General features: G+C 44.4%; 1 protein-coding gene across 1 annotated transcript in view; it reads right to left on the reverse strand.

The window, feature by feature from the left end:
• The window catches only part of SYN2 (synapsin II), a 502630-nt gene extending 484612 nt beyond the window's left edge, over nt 1–18018 (reverse strand). Inside the window, exon 1 of the mRNA XM_033926098.1 lies at nt 17611–18018. Within this exon, the coding sequence (XP_033781989.1) occupies nt 17611–17921 (311 nt within the window). The 5' untranslated portion in view covers nt 17922–18018. The remainder of the gene's footprint in view (nt 1–17610) is intronic.
• Between the last annotated feature and the right edge of the window lie 616 nt (nt 18019–18634).

An 18634-nucleotide genomic window follows, 5' to 3' on the forward strand; every position in this document is an offset into this window, starting at 1 on the left:
AAGGGGCTTGGACATAGAAAAAAGTGTAACTCGTGAAGCAACGAGGTTCAGCGGCCTGGCCTAGGCCCAAAAGCTGCAGGCCAAAAAAGAGACAGGATAAAAAAAGTTTTTTGTTTTTTTAAGGAAAAAAAAGAGACTATATGCACGGGCACAACGACTTAAGAAAATAACAAAGCCGCGGTGTGAGAAGGCAACGAAGAGCTGCAGAGCTGAAGTGAACAAGACTTCTCGGCTATGTGGAAAACGTTGAACTGAGGTACGTCACAGGAGACGCGTGCCCTGACTCAGGCGGGAAGGCACTCGCGCATGCGCAGTGCATCACTCATAAGCTTTTCAAGCACGACTGCTTGCGAGGCTGTCCGCTGCGGGGCATCTGTGCAGCTCAAGGCCTTCGTGTTCCCGTTCTCTCCGAGATTCTCGGAGATTCAAGAATCTCAAGGCCCAACGCAGAAGGAAGCAGATCTTTGGGCACCGGCACCAGCATGTCCTGTGCATTGGTGCCGGTGCCAAATGGGGGGGTAAGAAATGTGATCGGGTGGGTGGGTGCCTTTTTGATGCCGGATCGCAGCGGGGAGGGGGTGTGACGAGAGCGGAGGGTGCCTGATCGTGGAGGGGAGGGTGCCGGATCACGGGGGCACTACGAATGGGGGGAGGGGTGAAACGAGCGGGGGGGGCCTTCATGAGCGGGGGGAGCAATGCCGGTTCTTGGGGGGGTAGAGCAACGCTGCTGGCCTCGGGGGATGGGGGTGGGTGGGAACGAATCAAGCGAGTTTCCCTTAGTTCCCATAGGGAAACTCGCTTTGATATACGAGTATTTTGGTTTATGAGCATGCTTCTGGAACAAATTATGCTCGTAAACCAAGGTACCACTGTATTTGAAACTACGTTTGAATATCAAGGACCTCTCATTTGGAACAAACTGCAAATAAATCTAAGACAACCCATCAACTACCTAGAATTTCATAAGAAACTAAAGACATACCTCTTTTCACTATTAGTCACTTTCTTATCCTTCAACCCTCCTTCCTATAGTAATGCTACTGCAAACAGTGTAAATAAGAAATTAAGGACATAAGAATAGCCTTCCTGGGTCAGACCAATTGGTCCATCAATCCCAGTAGCCTGCCCTCAAATGGCCAATCCAGGTCACTAGTACCTGGCAAAAACCCAAAGGAGAAGCAAAATTCCAGGGCAAGCAGTAGCCTCTGCCAGGTCTTTCTCAATAACGGACTATGGACTTTTCCTCCAGGAATTTGACCAAACCTTTCTTAAAACCAGCGAAGCTATCCACTCTTACCACAACCTCTGGCAATGCGTTCCAGAGCTTAACAATTCTCTGAGTGAAAAAAAATTTCCTCCTATTGGTTTTAAAAGTATTTCCCTGTAACTTCATCGAGTGTCCCATAGTCTTTGTAATTTTTGATGGAGTGAAAAAAATCGACCCACTTGTACCCGTTCTATTCCACTCAGGATTTTGTAGACTTCACTCATATTTCCCTTCTAAGCTGAAGAGCCCTAACTTTTTTAGTTTTTCCTCGTACGAGAAGAGTTCCAACCCCTTTATCATCTTGGTCGCTCTTCTTTGAACCTTTTCTAGCGCCGTTATATCTTTCTTGAGATAAGGCAACCAAATTGAATGTAGTACTCTAGATGAGGTCGCACCATGGAGTGACACAGGGGCATTATGACATTTTTAGTTTTGTTAACCATCCCTTTTTTAATAATTCCTAGCATCCTGTTTGCTTTTTTAGCCACAACAGCACATTGGGTGAAAGGTTTCATTGAATTATCTACAATGACATCCAGATCCTTTTCTTGGGCGCTAACACCCAAGATGAACCCTAGCATCTGGCAACTGTGATTTGGGTTATTCTTTCCAATGTGCATCACTCTGTATTTGTCCACATCCTTCAAGTTAGACTAATTCTTAATCAACTGTAATATTATTTTTCTTCAATTTAGAAGATGCCAGTGTACGTATTTATCCAATGACTTTGTACTATGCATTTTTTCCCATCTATATATTTCAACAGTACCCACCTCTTGGCTGTCTATTAAGATGTTCCATTGTATTCTACAATGTATGATATAATATGCATGATATTTGAATGTATTTATTTATTAGGATTTATTTACCACCTTGTTGAAGGGATTCACACAAGGCAGTGTACAGCAAGTCAAACATAAACAATAGACAATTACAGGTGAAAGGTGCTACTTGCACCAGTTAAAGCCCTAAATAACACCCTTTACACCTACAGAGATCAACATAGTAGCACAGTGCTCCAGGGTAAGGCTCCTACTCTCCAATCCTTATGATTAACATACAGAACACATTAACATGTCTTACCTAATTTCAAACGCTTTGCTTTCGTGACAAGTCAAGCTTTGACAGAAAATGTGGAAAAAGTACAGCCCAAAGACAGCTTAATATCTGCCTCCCTACATAACACATGTCTAATTACAGCCTTGGTCTCTGCAAGAGATGAAGACATTGCAGGCAGCAGAATGCTCCAGGACGAGCTGAAGCCCAGGCACACTACTTATTTCACAGAAAATGTCTTCCTCTGAATTGTCAAAGATGCATTTAATTTTGTCTGTCTCTTTTGTATGGGGGCAGTGGTGCCTCTTCCCCGCCCTCTACTCTACCCCCCCCCACCTCCATCCGGTCCTTCCCCACCCGTGCATGTGATCCCCTTCCCTTCTCCCTAACATTTGCGGTGCGAGCAGCAACCCTAACCTGTTGCTCACACCGGCATCAGCTCATCCTCTGACGTCATTCCCTAGGCACTGGTCCAGGAAGTGACGTCAGAAGAAGAGCAGACGTTGTCTCGAGCAGCAGGCTGGGGTTGCTGCTTGTGCCTTAAACGTTAAAAAGGTACAGGGGAGGTGAAGCAGTGTGCACACAGAAGAGGGGGGCGGAAAGGAGAACAGGTGCTGGCACGCCCACCACGAGGGCACCTGGGGTGGACCCCCCCCTTCAAGCCCCCTTATTATGCCACTATATGTAGGTGTGTGTGTCTGTGTGAAAAATATCTTGGAAGTGGAAAATGTTTATTACCCACTTGATACCCCACTGATTGTTAAAAGTCACAGTGGCTTACAAATCCATAAAGCATAAATAAAAGAACGCCAAAGTTAAAAAGATAAAACCACAGAACTTTCACACAACTTATGGAATTTTATATTTTGATGTATGTTTGGGTTTGGCCAGTTTTGGCCTTAAATGATATTCATCGCTGATGTGACGTGTATGTTATATGTAATTTGATTTGATATGCAAGTATGTCATTTGTTATAGTGTGTCTCTGTGTTTTGTACGATAAATGTAAATTTTTTATTTTGTATGTTAATATGTTACTCATCCTGGATAAGGGCGGATGAGAAAACAAACAAATAAAATCAATAGTTCAAAATCTAAAATGATATAAACTAAATAAAATAACTGTCCCTCCCCCCCTTTTACAAAACCTTAGTGTGGTTTTAGTGCCGGCCATAGCGGTAACAGCTCCGATGCTCTTAGAATTCCTATAAGCGGCAGAGCTGTTACCACAGTGGCCGGTGTTACAAACCGCACTAAGGTTTTGTAAAAAGGGGGGGGGGGATAGTGAGTTAATCTTGGTGAAGATAGGACTAATCTATTGGAAGCCAAAGAACGCAGAGTTCGTGAAGGTATGTAAGGAATAGAAGCAGATGCTAAACACAATGCAATTGACAATAAGTCACAATAGATTCGAACACACCTGTATGCCAATTATTCTCTTTATATTTCTAACTTCTTATCAAACTCAGGATTCAGGAGAATTATTTTCACACTAGACATAGGGAGCAAAAGAGAACAAATTTGTTGCAATAGATAAATGGTTTCTCATCACAGGCACTCTACAGTTTAATGTATCAATGGTATCATTTGCATTCAGAAACTTTTAAAAATATTTTTAGCAATAAATCCAGTGATTAGGGATTGTGCCATCAATCCCTAATCACTTTTAGATCACTTTTAGAATCGTACTGTGCAGCTATGCAGTCTCCCTAACTTTCTCTGCGTCGTGGGATAATCTATGCAATAAAGTCTTTATTTTGGAAAGTGAAAGGGAACTTGTAGTGATTGCAAGATATATCTGGGAGTGTATTTAAACGCAGAGTCTAATATAATATATCAGAAAAACATCCTTGATATAATTACAACTATTAAGGTTCTGTGTATGTGATGTCTCTGAGACAATGCTAAAGGGAAAGACAGGCTACCTCGAGCAACAGAGGCAGTGAATATCATCAAAATTAATTTTCAACCCAGGATAAGAGATACTAATTGAGGGATCCCCGGCTGGCCTGACCTGGAAAAGTTAGCATGTCATGTGCAATGAGGTTAATTTTTAATTCTCTGGATCCAACTTTAATACCCTGAATTAGGGCCAACTGCCTTACCTGGGCCACCAGGAGTTCCAAGAGGACAAACAGCACAGGTGACAAGGGACACTCCTGTCAGGTAGCCCATGCCAACTTAAAAGATGGAGCAAGCTCCCCATTAACCAAAATTTGTGCAGTGAGGCTTCAGTAAAGTGCTTGAACACCTGCTAAAAATTCCCCTATAATACCAAATTGAGGTAAGACCCAAAACAATAATTCCAAAGAATTTTATTGAATGCTTTTTCAGCATCTAAGCTTGTAATTACATCATTGCCCATTCAATCTTTGTAATGCAAAACTGTTAATGCATGTAAAATATTTGTGAAGCATATTGAAACATCCAGGTTTTACTTCCATTGAAAGCAATGGAAGTAAAACCCGGATGGAATGGAAGTGTTTCAATCCATCCTCCTTTTTCTGGAGCCATATGGTAATCTTTCCTAAACCCCTCTTTTACTCCAAAGAACCCCTCCCCACCTTGATCCCACCCAGCCCCACAACTTACTTTTCAGCCACTCAAGAGTTATTCCTTCCCAACCATTTCCATCCTCAACAACCACAGAACTAGGATTACCAGAGGTCCAGGAAAACCCAGACTTGTCCTCTTTTTAGAGGACTGCCCAGGCTCCTGGGTGGACTTTCCAAAATCCTGCATTTGTCCAGGTTTTGGCAAGCCCCTACAAGCTCCGGCCACATCTGGAGGGCCTCTGAGAATGTGCAGATGATGTTACACTCATCCACGCATGCCCAGGCCCTCCAGACGTGGTTGGAATTTGTTGTAAAGAGAGGAGGCTTTCTTGGGGCCGAATGGAGCAAGGGCTAGAAGCAGAACTGGGCGGGCAGGGTAATGTAGCTGGGGTTTTCTTTTTTTTTTTATATGGTAACCCTATACAGAACCATATCCACACTCCAAACAGTAACCATTCCTCTAAATAAGACAAATGGAAAACTCCCCAGCTCCTATAGACTAACTCCCTCCCTCCCAGCCCCCCGCCCCCCAACACACACTGAAAATGCAATTCAAATCAACTCACCAGAAACATCTAAAAGATAATGTTGATATTTCCAAGTAAATCAGAACATATAATTTGTCAACTAGGCCCATATGAGGGGCACTCACTCGTAGGGTTACCAGACGTCCGGATTTTCCAAACATCTGGTAACCCTAGGCACATGAATCTCCAGTGTCTCAGACCTGTAGATAACAAGTATGAACATAAAAATACAATAATAAATTGGACTTCACAGTCTCACAAGGCAAGCACAATTGAGAGCCTTTGCTACCATAAACATGGCCTTCACCAACATCATGGAGAGTTAAAGGTAAACAATACACCCAAAGAGGAGATTCTACCTCCTGAAGGTAGAACAAAGGAAAACCAAAGAGGAGACCTGTGGTGCTCAATCTTTTTATCCACTCATGACCAAACACGTATGTGTTTTGGCCGTAAGGAATTGTTCTTATGCACAGCCGATTGGCTTTCTAAAGTCATCCCAATGAATTACTCATCAGTTATTTAGAGTTTGGTCATACATTATAAGAGAACTTACGGCCGAAACACGTACGTGTCGGGTCTTGAGTGGATAAAAAGATTGAGCACCACAGGTCTCCTGTTTGGTTTTCCTTTCAGTTAAAGCTAAAGTCATGTACATAGAGGCCAGAGAACAATATTCCATAACATAGAGCCCTCACAAAGGAGGCCATTTGTCCCCCCCAAAAAAGCCTGCTCAACTCTGGACAAAATAAGAGCATGATTCTCATGAGCTATTTGCACTTTTGCAGGGTACTGCAGAGCAAATTTTACTCCCTTGGTGAAAAGCTGGGAGCAGTAGGGTGCAAATGCCCTGTGCTGCTGTTACCTTTAGTGAAAAATCATGAGGAAAAAAAAAGCATGACCTTGGCACTTTGCTTTTTATATAGCTCCAAAAGCTTAGCTTTATTTATTCAATTTTCTATACTCAAGGAACCATGCAGTGATAGGATGGTGCTTAACTGTAGCTGCCCTGTTATAGAATAGAAGATTTATACAGTACCTTTTTACTAATTATTGTATACACTTGAATATAAACCAAGATTTTTGGACCAAAAAATTTGCCCAAAAATAGGGGTGTCGATTCATATTTGGGCCAGCACCCAGCTGCCCCCCTCCCGGACTTATTGCAGGCCTCCACTGGGCCGTAAGGCTGTGTACCCTGTCCCCCCTCCCTTCCCACCTCCTCTCTGCCGATATCCTGCATGCCACCATGTCTTCCACATGTCCTGCGTACCTGGAATCTCTGGTGGTCCACGCTACTGAGCTGGTCGCTGCTGTGAGTTCTGGCGGTTCAGCTGTACTGAGCAGGAGCGCACTTCCAGTGCTGCTGCTTGGCGCTGAGCGGCTTCCTGAATGGCTACAGTGAGTCTCGTGAGAATTCACAGGAGCCATTCAGAACGCTGCTCAGCACCGAGTAGCAGTGTGGGAAGTGTGTTCCTGCTTGGTACAGCTGAACTGCCAGAACTCCTGCCCGCTACACCTGTGGACCACCAGGGATTCCAGGTACACGGGTCATAGAGAAGGTGTGGCGGCATGCAGGGGAGACAGGGTGCAGAGCCTGGGAGGGAGGGGACAGGGTGGAGAGTCTGACAGGGCAAGGAGGGAAAGGGCACTGGGCGCAGATCCTGGCAGGGCACATGAATATCAAGCCGCCCGTCTTATATTCGAGTCAACCATTTTTTTTCTCCTTATGGGGGGGAAATGGGGATCACAACTTATATTTGGATCAACTTATATTTGAGTATATATGGTACACATTTTCCATGCTTCTTTTCCAACAGCCCTGGAGATCGAAGGGAAGTCTCCTCTGAGACCTGCCTTCTCTATAGCTGGCAGGAGCCACAGGAATGAACGAATGCCAGTTTCGTTTCATCTCTTCCCAGGCTCAAGAATGTTGCTTTCACAGCATCTCCAGCTTCATCCTTGAGGACCAAAGACTTCAACTTGGGTGAATGTCTTCAAAAAGACAGTAAATAAATCCTAATAAATAATAAAAATAACATGCGCCTGCTGTGGAAATAAATAGGAGGGGGAAAAGCACTGGGGACCAGATCTCTCAGCAACAATACTTTTGCAACACAACAGGACATACTTGCTTATCTTACTGCATTCTTGTCTTTTTTTCACCTACTGCAGTCAACTTAGAAAACAAAGCTCTAAATGTAGTCTGTGTTTGTTTTTTTTTATACAGACCCAAGTGCCACCAAGAAATATTTGCAAAACAATTTAAAATTTTATAACTAAAGTTTAACTTGTCTTTCTAAATGCATGAAGAAAAGAACACCGTTGATGTTCTCTCTCCTAGAAATCCTAATTTTATGTATCATTGTCAAAAAAAATGCTTCAGAGGCAAAGGAGAGGGAAAAGAGCAGGCATCTGCAAAAATAAACAAGGACATGCTTACACATACGAGTCTGCTTGTTCTTCTGGGAAAGATGCACCTGAGCAAGTCACTCCTATAGGCACAATATTTCAGAAAAAATTAGGAGTCATGATTCACTTTAATCAAATTTTTTCAAAAAGCAACAGTTGCATGCATGCTAAAACAAGCTCAGAGCACACTACAGATGGTAAAGCAGTCTGTTTTCAAAGAGAAACTGCAGAAAGTCTATATCAGTTATTTCCCTATTATATATATATATATATATATATACACCAATATGGATCAAGTGAAATGGCAGATCATGGATTTTTAATTTTTTTAAAATAAAAAAGTCCAAAAAACACCATCAAGCGTAGACACATTCCAAGGAGAAACAGCTGATTAGGACCTGTAATTTCAGATACGCACAATCAAAGGGGGAGGAGAGGTTTTATCTGTCATCAGCGATCGCAGGGGAGAAAGGTTTGTGAAGAAGAATTGATGAGAACATGATCTATTCTGGTGACTGGTGATTTCAGTACAGTAAATGATATACTGTGACACGGCGTGGCCCTAGCTGGGGCCTAACCTGGAGCACATGGGCCTCGGCCGAGTGGTAAGGCGAGGCCTGGAGTAGGTGGACTAGAGTAAAGGCAGCAAGCACACAGGTGTTTAAGGTGGAAAACCAAAATGTGCTTTATTGGTTACAGTTCGGCACTTATTACAGTTTCCTAAACTTGCAATAATGGTGCACAAAACATATCATACAAAATTCAATATATTCATTCTCTCTGCTGCTTCTGACTTTGTGGCAAAGTAGGAAGACCAGGTAACACAAACATAAATGGCTTCTAATTCATCTGCTGTGCCTCAATGTCCAATTAGCAGTACTTGGGGGGGGGGGGAACATGAAAAAGGAAAACTCTTCCCCAAGCATGAGATTTCAAAACAGAAGAAAAAAAAAAAAAACACAGTTCAAAACCAAAACAATAGCTGGGTTTTAATCAGCTCTACTAAACAATTTCAGCAGAGAAAAGTATCACAATTTCTCTTTTCAGCAAGCTCTGTTTCAACAACGGCAGCATATAGCTGACCTCCACGCCTCCTAGGTCAACCCTTCCCCACATTCTGCAAACTCCATGCTGCAAGGTTCTGGGGCTTCCACAACTCCATTATAACATCCTCATAACATACCTGAGTCTTGGGTGAGATGACTGCTTGCAGCTTTCCAGCCCTATGCTGGAGTAGACTTTCTTCAGAACCATTCAGTCTGTAGTTGGGAGCTAGGATGAGCTGCCCTTGGTGAGCTTCCTTTTCAGGTCCCTGGAACCGATTAGCATTGCAGTCACCTGAGCTCCCATGGCTCAGGCTATCCACTCTCAGGGTTGTTTGGGGCTGACTACAACTCCTTGCATTTGAGCTGATTGGGCTACCCATTCCAGCCCTGGTTTGCCTTTCTCCCAACCCTGGGGCATGCTGGGACTGGTAGTTTCTGCCTTTTCCCTTAGGCAAAATACTAGGGCTAATTGGTAATTGTTATCCACGGGTAACCCGCTGAAACGGTGACAAAAAAAGAAAAAGGTCACCACGAATACGGGGACAAGGCCATTCACCGTGGAGCGGTGAATGGTCTTGTCTCTGCAGTTAAGAATGAGCACACACGGTGAATGAGTGTGCGGTCCGGCAGCCTCTCTCTCCCGCTGGCCGTGCATCTCCCTCCCTCCCTTACCTTCTCTTTGTAGCGATTTCTATAAGGCTATGCATTGTATTGCAGCCAGAGCCTTGAAGACACGTCACGTGTGGCTGCTGGAAAAGTCTCCTCTGACGCAACTTCCTGTTTCCGGTTGCATCGGAGGAGACTTTTCCAGCAGCCAACGTGACGCGACTTCAAGGCTCCCGCTGCAATACAACATATAACCTTATAGAAATCGCCACGAAGAAAAGGTAAGGAGAAGAGAGGGAGGGAGATGCACGGCTGGCCGGCAGGAGGAAGCTGCTGGACCATGTGAAGGGTGTTGGGGGTAGGGGGGGATGAAGACAAGACACTGAAGCAGCCTGAAGGGAACTGGGGAAGAAAGAGTGGGGAGAAGACGCTGAAGGGAAATGGGGTAGAGAGCGTGGGGAGAAGACGCTGAAGGGAAATGGGGATGACAGAGTGGGGAGAAGACACTGGAAGGGAAGACGACAGAGATTCCAGACTATGGGGGAGCGGAGGGAAGAAGAGGGGTGCCAGACCAATTGGGGGGGTGAAGGGAGGGGCACAGTAACAGAGAAAATGGAAGGCACAGAGAGAAGAAGACAGTGGATGGAAGGAATTGAATGAGAAGATGACGGAAGCAGAAACCAGATAACAAAGGTAGAAAAAAATTTTCTATTTATTTATTTTGCTTTAGGACAGGGGTGTCCAACCTTTTGGCTTCCCTGGGCCGCATTGGTCAAAAAATAAGTTTCTGGGGTCGCGCAAATGCTGCAGCAAAACAGAGGGAGCCGGCAAGAAGGTAAACACCCGGGAGCAGCAGAGGAAAACACTGCATCACCCTCGACTGGGGCAGCACAAAATACTTCACAGGGCTGCATGCGGCCCTTGGGCCGCAGGTTGGACACCCCTGCTTTAGGATAAAGTGGTATATTATTTTGTTTATAAAAATTTATAAACAAAGCCCTGCCAGCTGAACATCTCTTTCTCTAGTTTAGCAGCCAGAACTTTGATTTATAAGGAAGGAATAAGCTAAATATTGCAGTACTGAGGGTTGTATGGATGCTGTGGGAACGGGGATTGGGTGGTGACAGGGATGGTGGTCATGGGGACAGGGGCGGTGACAAATATTTTCCCTGTGTCATTCTCTACTGTGGACCTAACTCTGGGGACAGGTATTGCATCTCCTACAGTCCAGTCCGTGCCTCCATCCCCCGTTTCTTGGGCACTGCAGGGTTTCCTTTACCAGCACAGGGATGACACTTTGACAATACAAAGGAATGGTGAAAAGTTCTCAGCTCAGCTTCCTAAATTCTGAGCATTCTTTTGTCAAATGTAGCTGAAAAGAGTGTTTGTTTGTTTCTTTGTTTATTTCTCACCCATCCTTATCCAGGGTGAGTTACATATTAACATACAAATTTAAAACATTTACCCTTGTCGTACAAATCACTTAGAGGACACACGATAACAAAATTACATATTTACATATCAAATCAAATTACATACAACATACACATCACATCAACTACAAATATCATTTAAGGCCAAAACTGGCCAAACCCAAACATACATATTTTATTTTGTTAAGTGCCAATTTGCAGTTTTGACATTGTTTCAGATCGTTGATTGAACCATATCCAAGTCATTTTCTTCTTGGTTGGGCTGAGAACTTTTCAGCACCCCTTTGAAGAAGGAATCCATGAAGAGAACTGTGTGTTAAAAATGAATTTTTCCCCTCTCCAAGTTAAGTGTATCTGTCCCAGGGAGGAGTAGCTTAATGCCTAGTGCCTAAGAACCAGTGGAATGAGGTCTGATTCCCACTTCAGCTCCTCTCCTGGTGACCTGGGCAAGTCACCTACCCCAAGATCTGCACACAAATTCCTTAGTTAATGAGCTAAGAGCTAGATTCACTTACCCCCGATTCCGTTTCCGATCCGTGCCTGATTGCATGCAGGCCGACAAATTCACAAAAGGCCTGCATGCAAATGGGGACGATCGGTGATGCCCCTCACCCACGCAAGGATCGCTAGAGAGTGATCCTGATGCATGCGCAGACCATTTACAGATGGTCTGCACATGCATCTAAGAGCTGTCAAAGAAGTAATTTTTTTTTTTAGGTTTACTAATCCAGCGAGCCCGTGGGTTAAAACCACAGGCTCTCTGGGCAGGAGAGTCAGGGGCAGGAGAGATTCGAGGCGGCAGGCAGGAGAGATTCGGGGCAGAGGAGGGTGGTAGGAAGGAGAGATTCGGGGCGGAGTAGGGCGATGATGTAATTGGAATGAATTTGTAAATGTATTGTTTACGAATTATTATGAATGTTTTCAATTGTTAACTGCTTAGTTTTAGGCGATCTAGAAATTTTAGAAATAAATAAAATAAAATGTAAACTTTGATTGAACCAAAGAAAGTTGGGATATCAAATCCATCAACACGGATTCACCAGGGGAAGGTCCTGCCAATCTAATCTGATTGACTTCTTTGATTGGGTGACCAGTCATCTGGATGCCGGTGAGTCCCTTGACGTGATATACTTGGACTTCAGCAAAGCTTTTGATAGCGTTCCACACCACAGGCTGTTGAACAAACTAAAATCGATGGGATTAGGGGATACATTCACAACATGGGTAAGGGATTGGCTAGATGGTAGGCTTCAAAGGGTGATGGTAAACGGTACCCCCTCCAAAACGTCAGCAGTGATGAGTGGAGTACCTCAGGGCTCCGTCTTAGGGCCGATTCTATTCAATTTATTCATAGGAGATTTGACCCAAGGACTTAGAGGAAAAGTATCACTGTTTGCCGACGATGCCAAACTATGCAACATAGTTGGCAAAAGCAGCGTGCCTGACTTTATGACGCAGGACCTAAGACAGCTTGAACAGTGGTCATCAACTTGGCAGCTGGGCTTCAATGCTAAAAAATGTAAAGTAATGCACCTAGGCAAAAAAAATCCACACAGAACTTACACACTAAATGGTGAAACCTTGTCCAGGACCACGGTGGAACGTGATTTAGGAGTGATCATTAGCGACGATATGAAGGCTGCCAATCAAGTAGAGAAGGCATCGTCCAAGGCAAGACAAATGATGGGCTGTATCCGTAGGGGTTTTGTCAGCAGAAAACCTGAAGTCATAATGCCGCTGTACAGATCCATGGTGAGACCTCATCTCGAGTATTGTGTTCAATACTGGAGACCACACTACCGAAAAGATGTGTTGAGAATTGAGTCGGTTCAGCGAATGGCTACCAGGATGGTTTTGGGGCTCAGGGAACTCACGTATGAAGAAAGGTTAAAAAAACTGAGGATGTACTCACTGGAGGAGCGAAGAGAGAGAGGGGACATGATTGAGACCTTTAAGTATATTACTGGGCGTATAGAGGTGAAAGATGATATCTTCAGTCTTACAGGGCCCTCAGTAACCAGAGGACACTTGCTGAAAATCAGGGGAGGGAAATTTCAGGGTGATGCGAGGAAGTACTTCTTCACTGAAAGGGTGGTAGATCATTGGAACGAGCTGCCTCAGAGGGTAATTGAGGCCAGCAGCGTGTTAGATTTCAAGAGAAAATGGGATATTCATGTGGGATCTCTAGGAGAGTAAGAATCAGGGAGTGGGTCATTGGTATGGGCAGACTCGATGGGCTATAGCCCTTTTCTGCCGTCAGTTTCTATGTTTCTATATTTATTATTTGTTTGCATCTTATAATATGATATTAACTCTTTAGTTTCAAGGCTTGCTTTCCTTCTTTTCTGGTAGATAATGTCACACACACAACTGCACACATCTGTATTTCTTAAACTTATAGTTTTTGAAAGTGAGAGTCTGATGCACATTTATATCACACGTTAATTTTTCACATCAACAAACAAGATGATGATTTTGGACTCCCCGTGCTCTGCCTATGAAGGACAGCACTGTTGCAGGGAAGCCAGTAGAACGCCTGCATTTCTACACGTCTATGCTTAAAATCCAAAACTTTTTTTTTTTTTTTTAAAGAAAGGAATAAGATGCTTTAATGAAATGTTAGGTTTACGGAAACCCTCAAACTGCTGCTGCAGTTTCACATTCAACAGTGTTTCATGTCTACAGAGATAGATGGTCCTAGTATAGCGAAATGTCTAGTATTATTAAGAAAGCTTCACAATTAATAAGTATTTATCAACTATCTTTTGGTGTGCAGGTGGCCACAGTTGTGAAATCCAGTTTTTTGTTTGCTCTATGGTGAGCCTTGAAGACGTACGCAGGCAGATAGAAAAATTAAAAACTGACAAATCTCCGGGTGTGGATGGAATCCATCCAAGGGTTCTGAAGGAACTAAAGGAGAAAATAGTGCAACTACTGCAGCAAATTTACAATCTATCCCTGAAAACAGGCGTGATCCCAGAGGAGTGGGAGATAACCAACGTTACGCCCATGTTTAAAAAGGGATCAAGAGGTGACCCAGGAAACTACAGACCGGTGAGTCTGACCTCTGTTCCAGGGAAAATGGCGGAAGCACTGATGAAAGAAAACATTGATGAACATCTTGAAAGAAACGAACTCCTGATAACCAGCCAACATGGTTTTTGCAAGGAGAGATCGGGCCTAACAAACTTATTGCACTTTTTCGAAGGAATTAACAAATGGATGGACAGAGGAGACCCCATAGACATCATATATCTAGATTTCAAAAAAGCCTTTGACAAGGTACCATCATGGGGTAGAAGGAGACGTACATAGATGGATCAGAAACTGGTTGGCGGGCAGGAAACAGAGGGTAGGAGTAAAGGGCAACTACTCAGACTGGAGGAGGGTCACGAGTGTTGTCCCGCAGGGCTCGGTGTTCGGGCCGCTGCTATTTAATATATTCATAAATGATCTAGAAACAGGGATGAAGTGTGAGATAATAAAATTTGCGGACAACACCAAACTATTTAGTGGAGCTCGGACTAAAGAGGACTGCGAAGAATTGCAAAGGGACTTGAACAAACTAGGGGAATGGGCGACGAGATGGCAGATGAAGTTCAACGTTGAGAAATGTAAAGTATTACATGTGGGAAGCAGAAACCCAAGGTACGATGGGAGAGATGTTATTGAATGAGAGTATCCAAGAAAGGGACTTGGGGGTAATGGTGGACAAGACAATGAAGATGACGACACAGTGCACAGCAGCCGCTAAGAGAGCGAATAGAATGCTAGGTATAATCAAGAAGGGTATTACAACCAGAACGAAATAAGTTATCCTGCCATTATATCGGGCGATGGTGCGTCCGCATCTGGAGTACTGCGTCCAATATTGGTCGCCGTACCTTAAGGAGGACATGGCGTTACTCGAAAGGGTTCAGAGGAGAGCGACGCGTCTGATAAAGGGGATGGAAAACCTTTCATACGCTGAGAGATTGGAGAAACTGGATCTCTTTTCACTGGAGAAGAGGAGACTTAGAGGGGACATGATAGAGACTTACAAGATCATGAAGGGCGTAGAGAGGGACAGATTCTTCAAACTTTCCAATAATAAAAGATGGGATGGGATTAGAGGTAAGTTACAAAATTAATCAGGAACCACTGTTCAGGCACTAGGCCTGATGGGCCGCCGCGGGAGCGGACCGCTGAGCAAGATGGACCTCTGGTCTGACTCAGCGGGGGCAACTTCTTATGTTCTTACAAGAGGGAATTCGGAAAAGTTGAAAGGGGACAGATTCAAAACGAATGCTAGGAAGTTCTTCTTTACCCAACGTGTGGTGGACACCTGGAATGCGCTTCCAGAAGACGTAATAGGGCAGAGTACGGTACTGGGGTTCAAGAAAGGATTGGACAATTTCCTGCTTGAAAAGGGGATAGAAGGGTATAGATAGAGGATTACTGCACAGGTCCTGGACCAGTTGGGCCGCTGCGTGAGTGGACTGCTGGGCACGATGGACCTCAGGTCTGACCCAGCGGAGGCATTGCTCATGTTCTTATGTTACTTCCAGGTGGAACAAAGGAGTTGTGAGGATGAGATGTCAATAATTCAGCCACGTATGTAAAGTTCAAAGTTCACTTTATTGATAGTAGCACTGCGAGGACTCGCTTTGCTTTGGACACCAGATATTTTCCTATTCCTTCTAAATTTGACCTGTATTGAATGCTCTATTTATGTGATAGAACTACCAGCCATTGAGTCTCTTGACAAAGGCATAGATGCCGAAACACTGTCAGTGTTGAGTCTTCGCAGTGCTACTATCAATAAAGTGAACTTTGAACTTTACACCCGTGGCTAAATTATTGACATCTCATCCTCACGACTCCTTTGTTGTGCCTTGATTGTCTCGTCATTGAGGCCTCCATGGGCTCCGTTTTGGGTATTTCCAGGTAGACCATTATTACATCGATGAATCTGCCTGACTGACCCTCCTCTACCTATAATTCACCTCGAGTTTGGTGACTAAAACATGGCCTATGAAGTCTTAGATTTCTTTTGATTAAATGACTACAGTAATTCCAAAATACATCAGGATCCTATCTCACGCCCAAAGGGTTTGAACACATCACTTCCTTACTGATCTGTTATCACCGGTTCATCGTCCTCTTCAGGATTCTGATTTCAACACCCAAAGCCCTCCAAGCTGCTCAAGACTGTTGCTTCTCTGTCCCCTTCAACTCCCAAGAGCTTGCCTGGAGTCCACTAAACAGAGCGTCTTCTACTGTACTGTTCCAGTCTTCTGGAATGTGTTAACCCCTTAACAAGAGCCCTCCTACAAAAATTCAGATCTGGCCTGAAGACCTATCTATTCACTCTGTCTTTGGGGGGGTGCTTCTGGCACTCAGTAGCACATGATCCTCAATCCCCTTGGCTTATTCCCTTTTCCTTGCAGGTTTCCATTCCTCCTTTTCAGTATGTAAACCATTATGATCTGCACGCCATGAAAGGCAGTACATACTTTGTGCTCTGGCTAGTATGTAGAACGGAATATAAATGTGCTCATAAATAAATAAACCAAATTGAAATAAACATAAACATACCATAACTGATCATTGTGATGCCTATTTTGGACACAACAAATATCAGTTCCCAAAGTGCTCAGTATTGGGTTTTTTTCTGACTGGATTAACCATGATTAATCAAATAATAGAGCTTGCCAAGATCTTTCTGTAGTAGTGAAGGTGTTAGCTGCATACTTGTACCTCCAAATGCATGTTTTTCAGTTGAAATGTATAACTACAGACCTGCGTCTACCAGACTACTGTCTACAGGCTGTGCATCTTGCTTTGAATATACACTAACCTTTCTCGCTCTATAGGTGCACGTACATGTTTTCATTGTCAACAAAAAAGGAATCTCCAGTCTGTTCTTCACAATAACAATATGCACTGTTAATGCCAAATGTTCAGGAGTTCGAAACAGACCATTTATCTAGAAAAAGTCAAGGCTGCCCTGGTAATATCAAGTGCTCACACTGCTTCCTTCCCCCTGAGGTTTACCCAGCCCTTTATAGTCAAGTCACACCGTCAACAGCACTGCAAACACAACCTGCCCATAAGATTCTTCTTTTAAATAATGAGTAAGAAATTAGATAGATAAATCGATAGATCGTTGCTATCTCTAGAATAAGGAGATCTGTGTTTGAACACATGATATGAAAATGATCATAGAAAAACTGGAATTGGCTTCCTGCTGCCATTGCCTTTTGCACTGGCTTGGTCATATTTTTTTGAAAAGCTGTTCAGGAAGCAGGTATGTCTTTGACTGCTGGAAAGATATGCCGTTAGTCTGCCTGGCTGAAATTGCAGTGCATTTTGTGATACCATCATATGTGATATATAGTCTTTTCTGTACACTCATTACAAACCTCTGGAGTTATTCATTCCCTAGTGAAAAGACTTGTACATATATATTTTAATCAGGAAGCTGAAAAACCTTTGTTATCAGTGAGCATCAGATCTTTTGACTACCCAAACAGCATTAATCAATCAAAATAAATAAACTTGAAAAGGGAGGAATATTATCATCCCCCTCCCTCAGGGGCTCAAGATGAGGTGAGCTCTGGCATTGTAAAAAAAGAAGGGTTGCAATTCAGATGTGTGCGATGGCAGCTTCTGAACTACCCTTTAATACAAGGAAGTTAGGGGGAGGGGGTGCCCTAGGCAACTTACCAGTCCGTGTGTGGCTCATCGACGACCAGCAGATGCTTGCACTTCTTGCTCACTCCAGCGGCCGCCGAGGTTTGCTCCACCAGCCCAGCCGAGGCGGCGGCCGCTGTCTGCTTCACGGCGTTGGACAGCGAGCTGAAGAAGCCGCTGCCCGCAGAGGGCTGAGGGGCCGCCTGGGGCACCGGTGAGGCAGCAGAAGGGGGCGGCGGTGGCGGCTGCTGGGGCTCCGGCCGCTGCAGATCCGTCATGTACCCATTGGGCAGGTTGGCGATGAAGCTGCTGTCGGATAGCCTTCGGCGCAGAAAGTTCATCATCTGGCTTTAAAGGGAGGTGCAGACAAAGTGGGGTGGGGGCAAACCCCAACTTTTCAGGGGAAAAAAAATAAGCCCTTTGAGTGCAAAATCCAGGCAGCCTGAGTTCTTCTGACTTGCCAGCTCTGGCTTTCTCACAGTAAACCGAAAGCTCTTTGTCTTCTGCTCGGTTGTTTGAGGAGATGTTTTAGCCTATTCTTCTGGAGTCACTCTAGTGGATCGGGGGAGGGCATGTGTGCGCAGGAGGGAGGGAGGGAGGGCCCGGTTGCCTGCTCTGCGGCGGAGCCCCAGCCACACGGATGGTGCTGATGCTGCAGCAGCTCAGGTCTTGCCTGCATCTGATGCCTTGCCGGGAAGCGAGGGAGGAGGGAGGAGAGGGGGAGGGGATTTCTGATCCCAGATGGACAGCCACCTAGGGTTTTCCCTCTGAATATGCAAATCTAGAAAGGAGGGATGCTGCCTACCAGCTCTCCCCTGTCTTTGCAGCCAGAAGCAAGGTGACTGAGCCTCTGGAAGTCGAATATATAATTAACAGTTTCATTCACATTTACCCCGCTCTCTTGCTGCCTGCAATTTCTGGTGACTCAGCTGAGCTCACTTGGCATCTTCTCTCTATCATTTCTATGTCTATATTTACTGAAAATGTTTATGGTAGCGTTGGGTGCTGCACTTGCCAGCACCTCTCTCCCTGAACTAGACAGGAGCTGGGTCTCAGG

This window comes from Geotrypetes seraphini, chromosome 17, assembly GCF_902459505.1.
Source record: "Geotrypetes seraphini chromosome 17, aGeoSer1.1, whole genome shotgun sequence".
Lineage (NCBI taxonomy): Eukaryota > Metazoa > Chordata > Amphibia > Gymnophiona > Dermophiidae > Geotrypetes > Geotrypetes seraphini.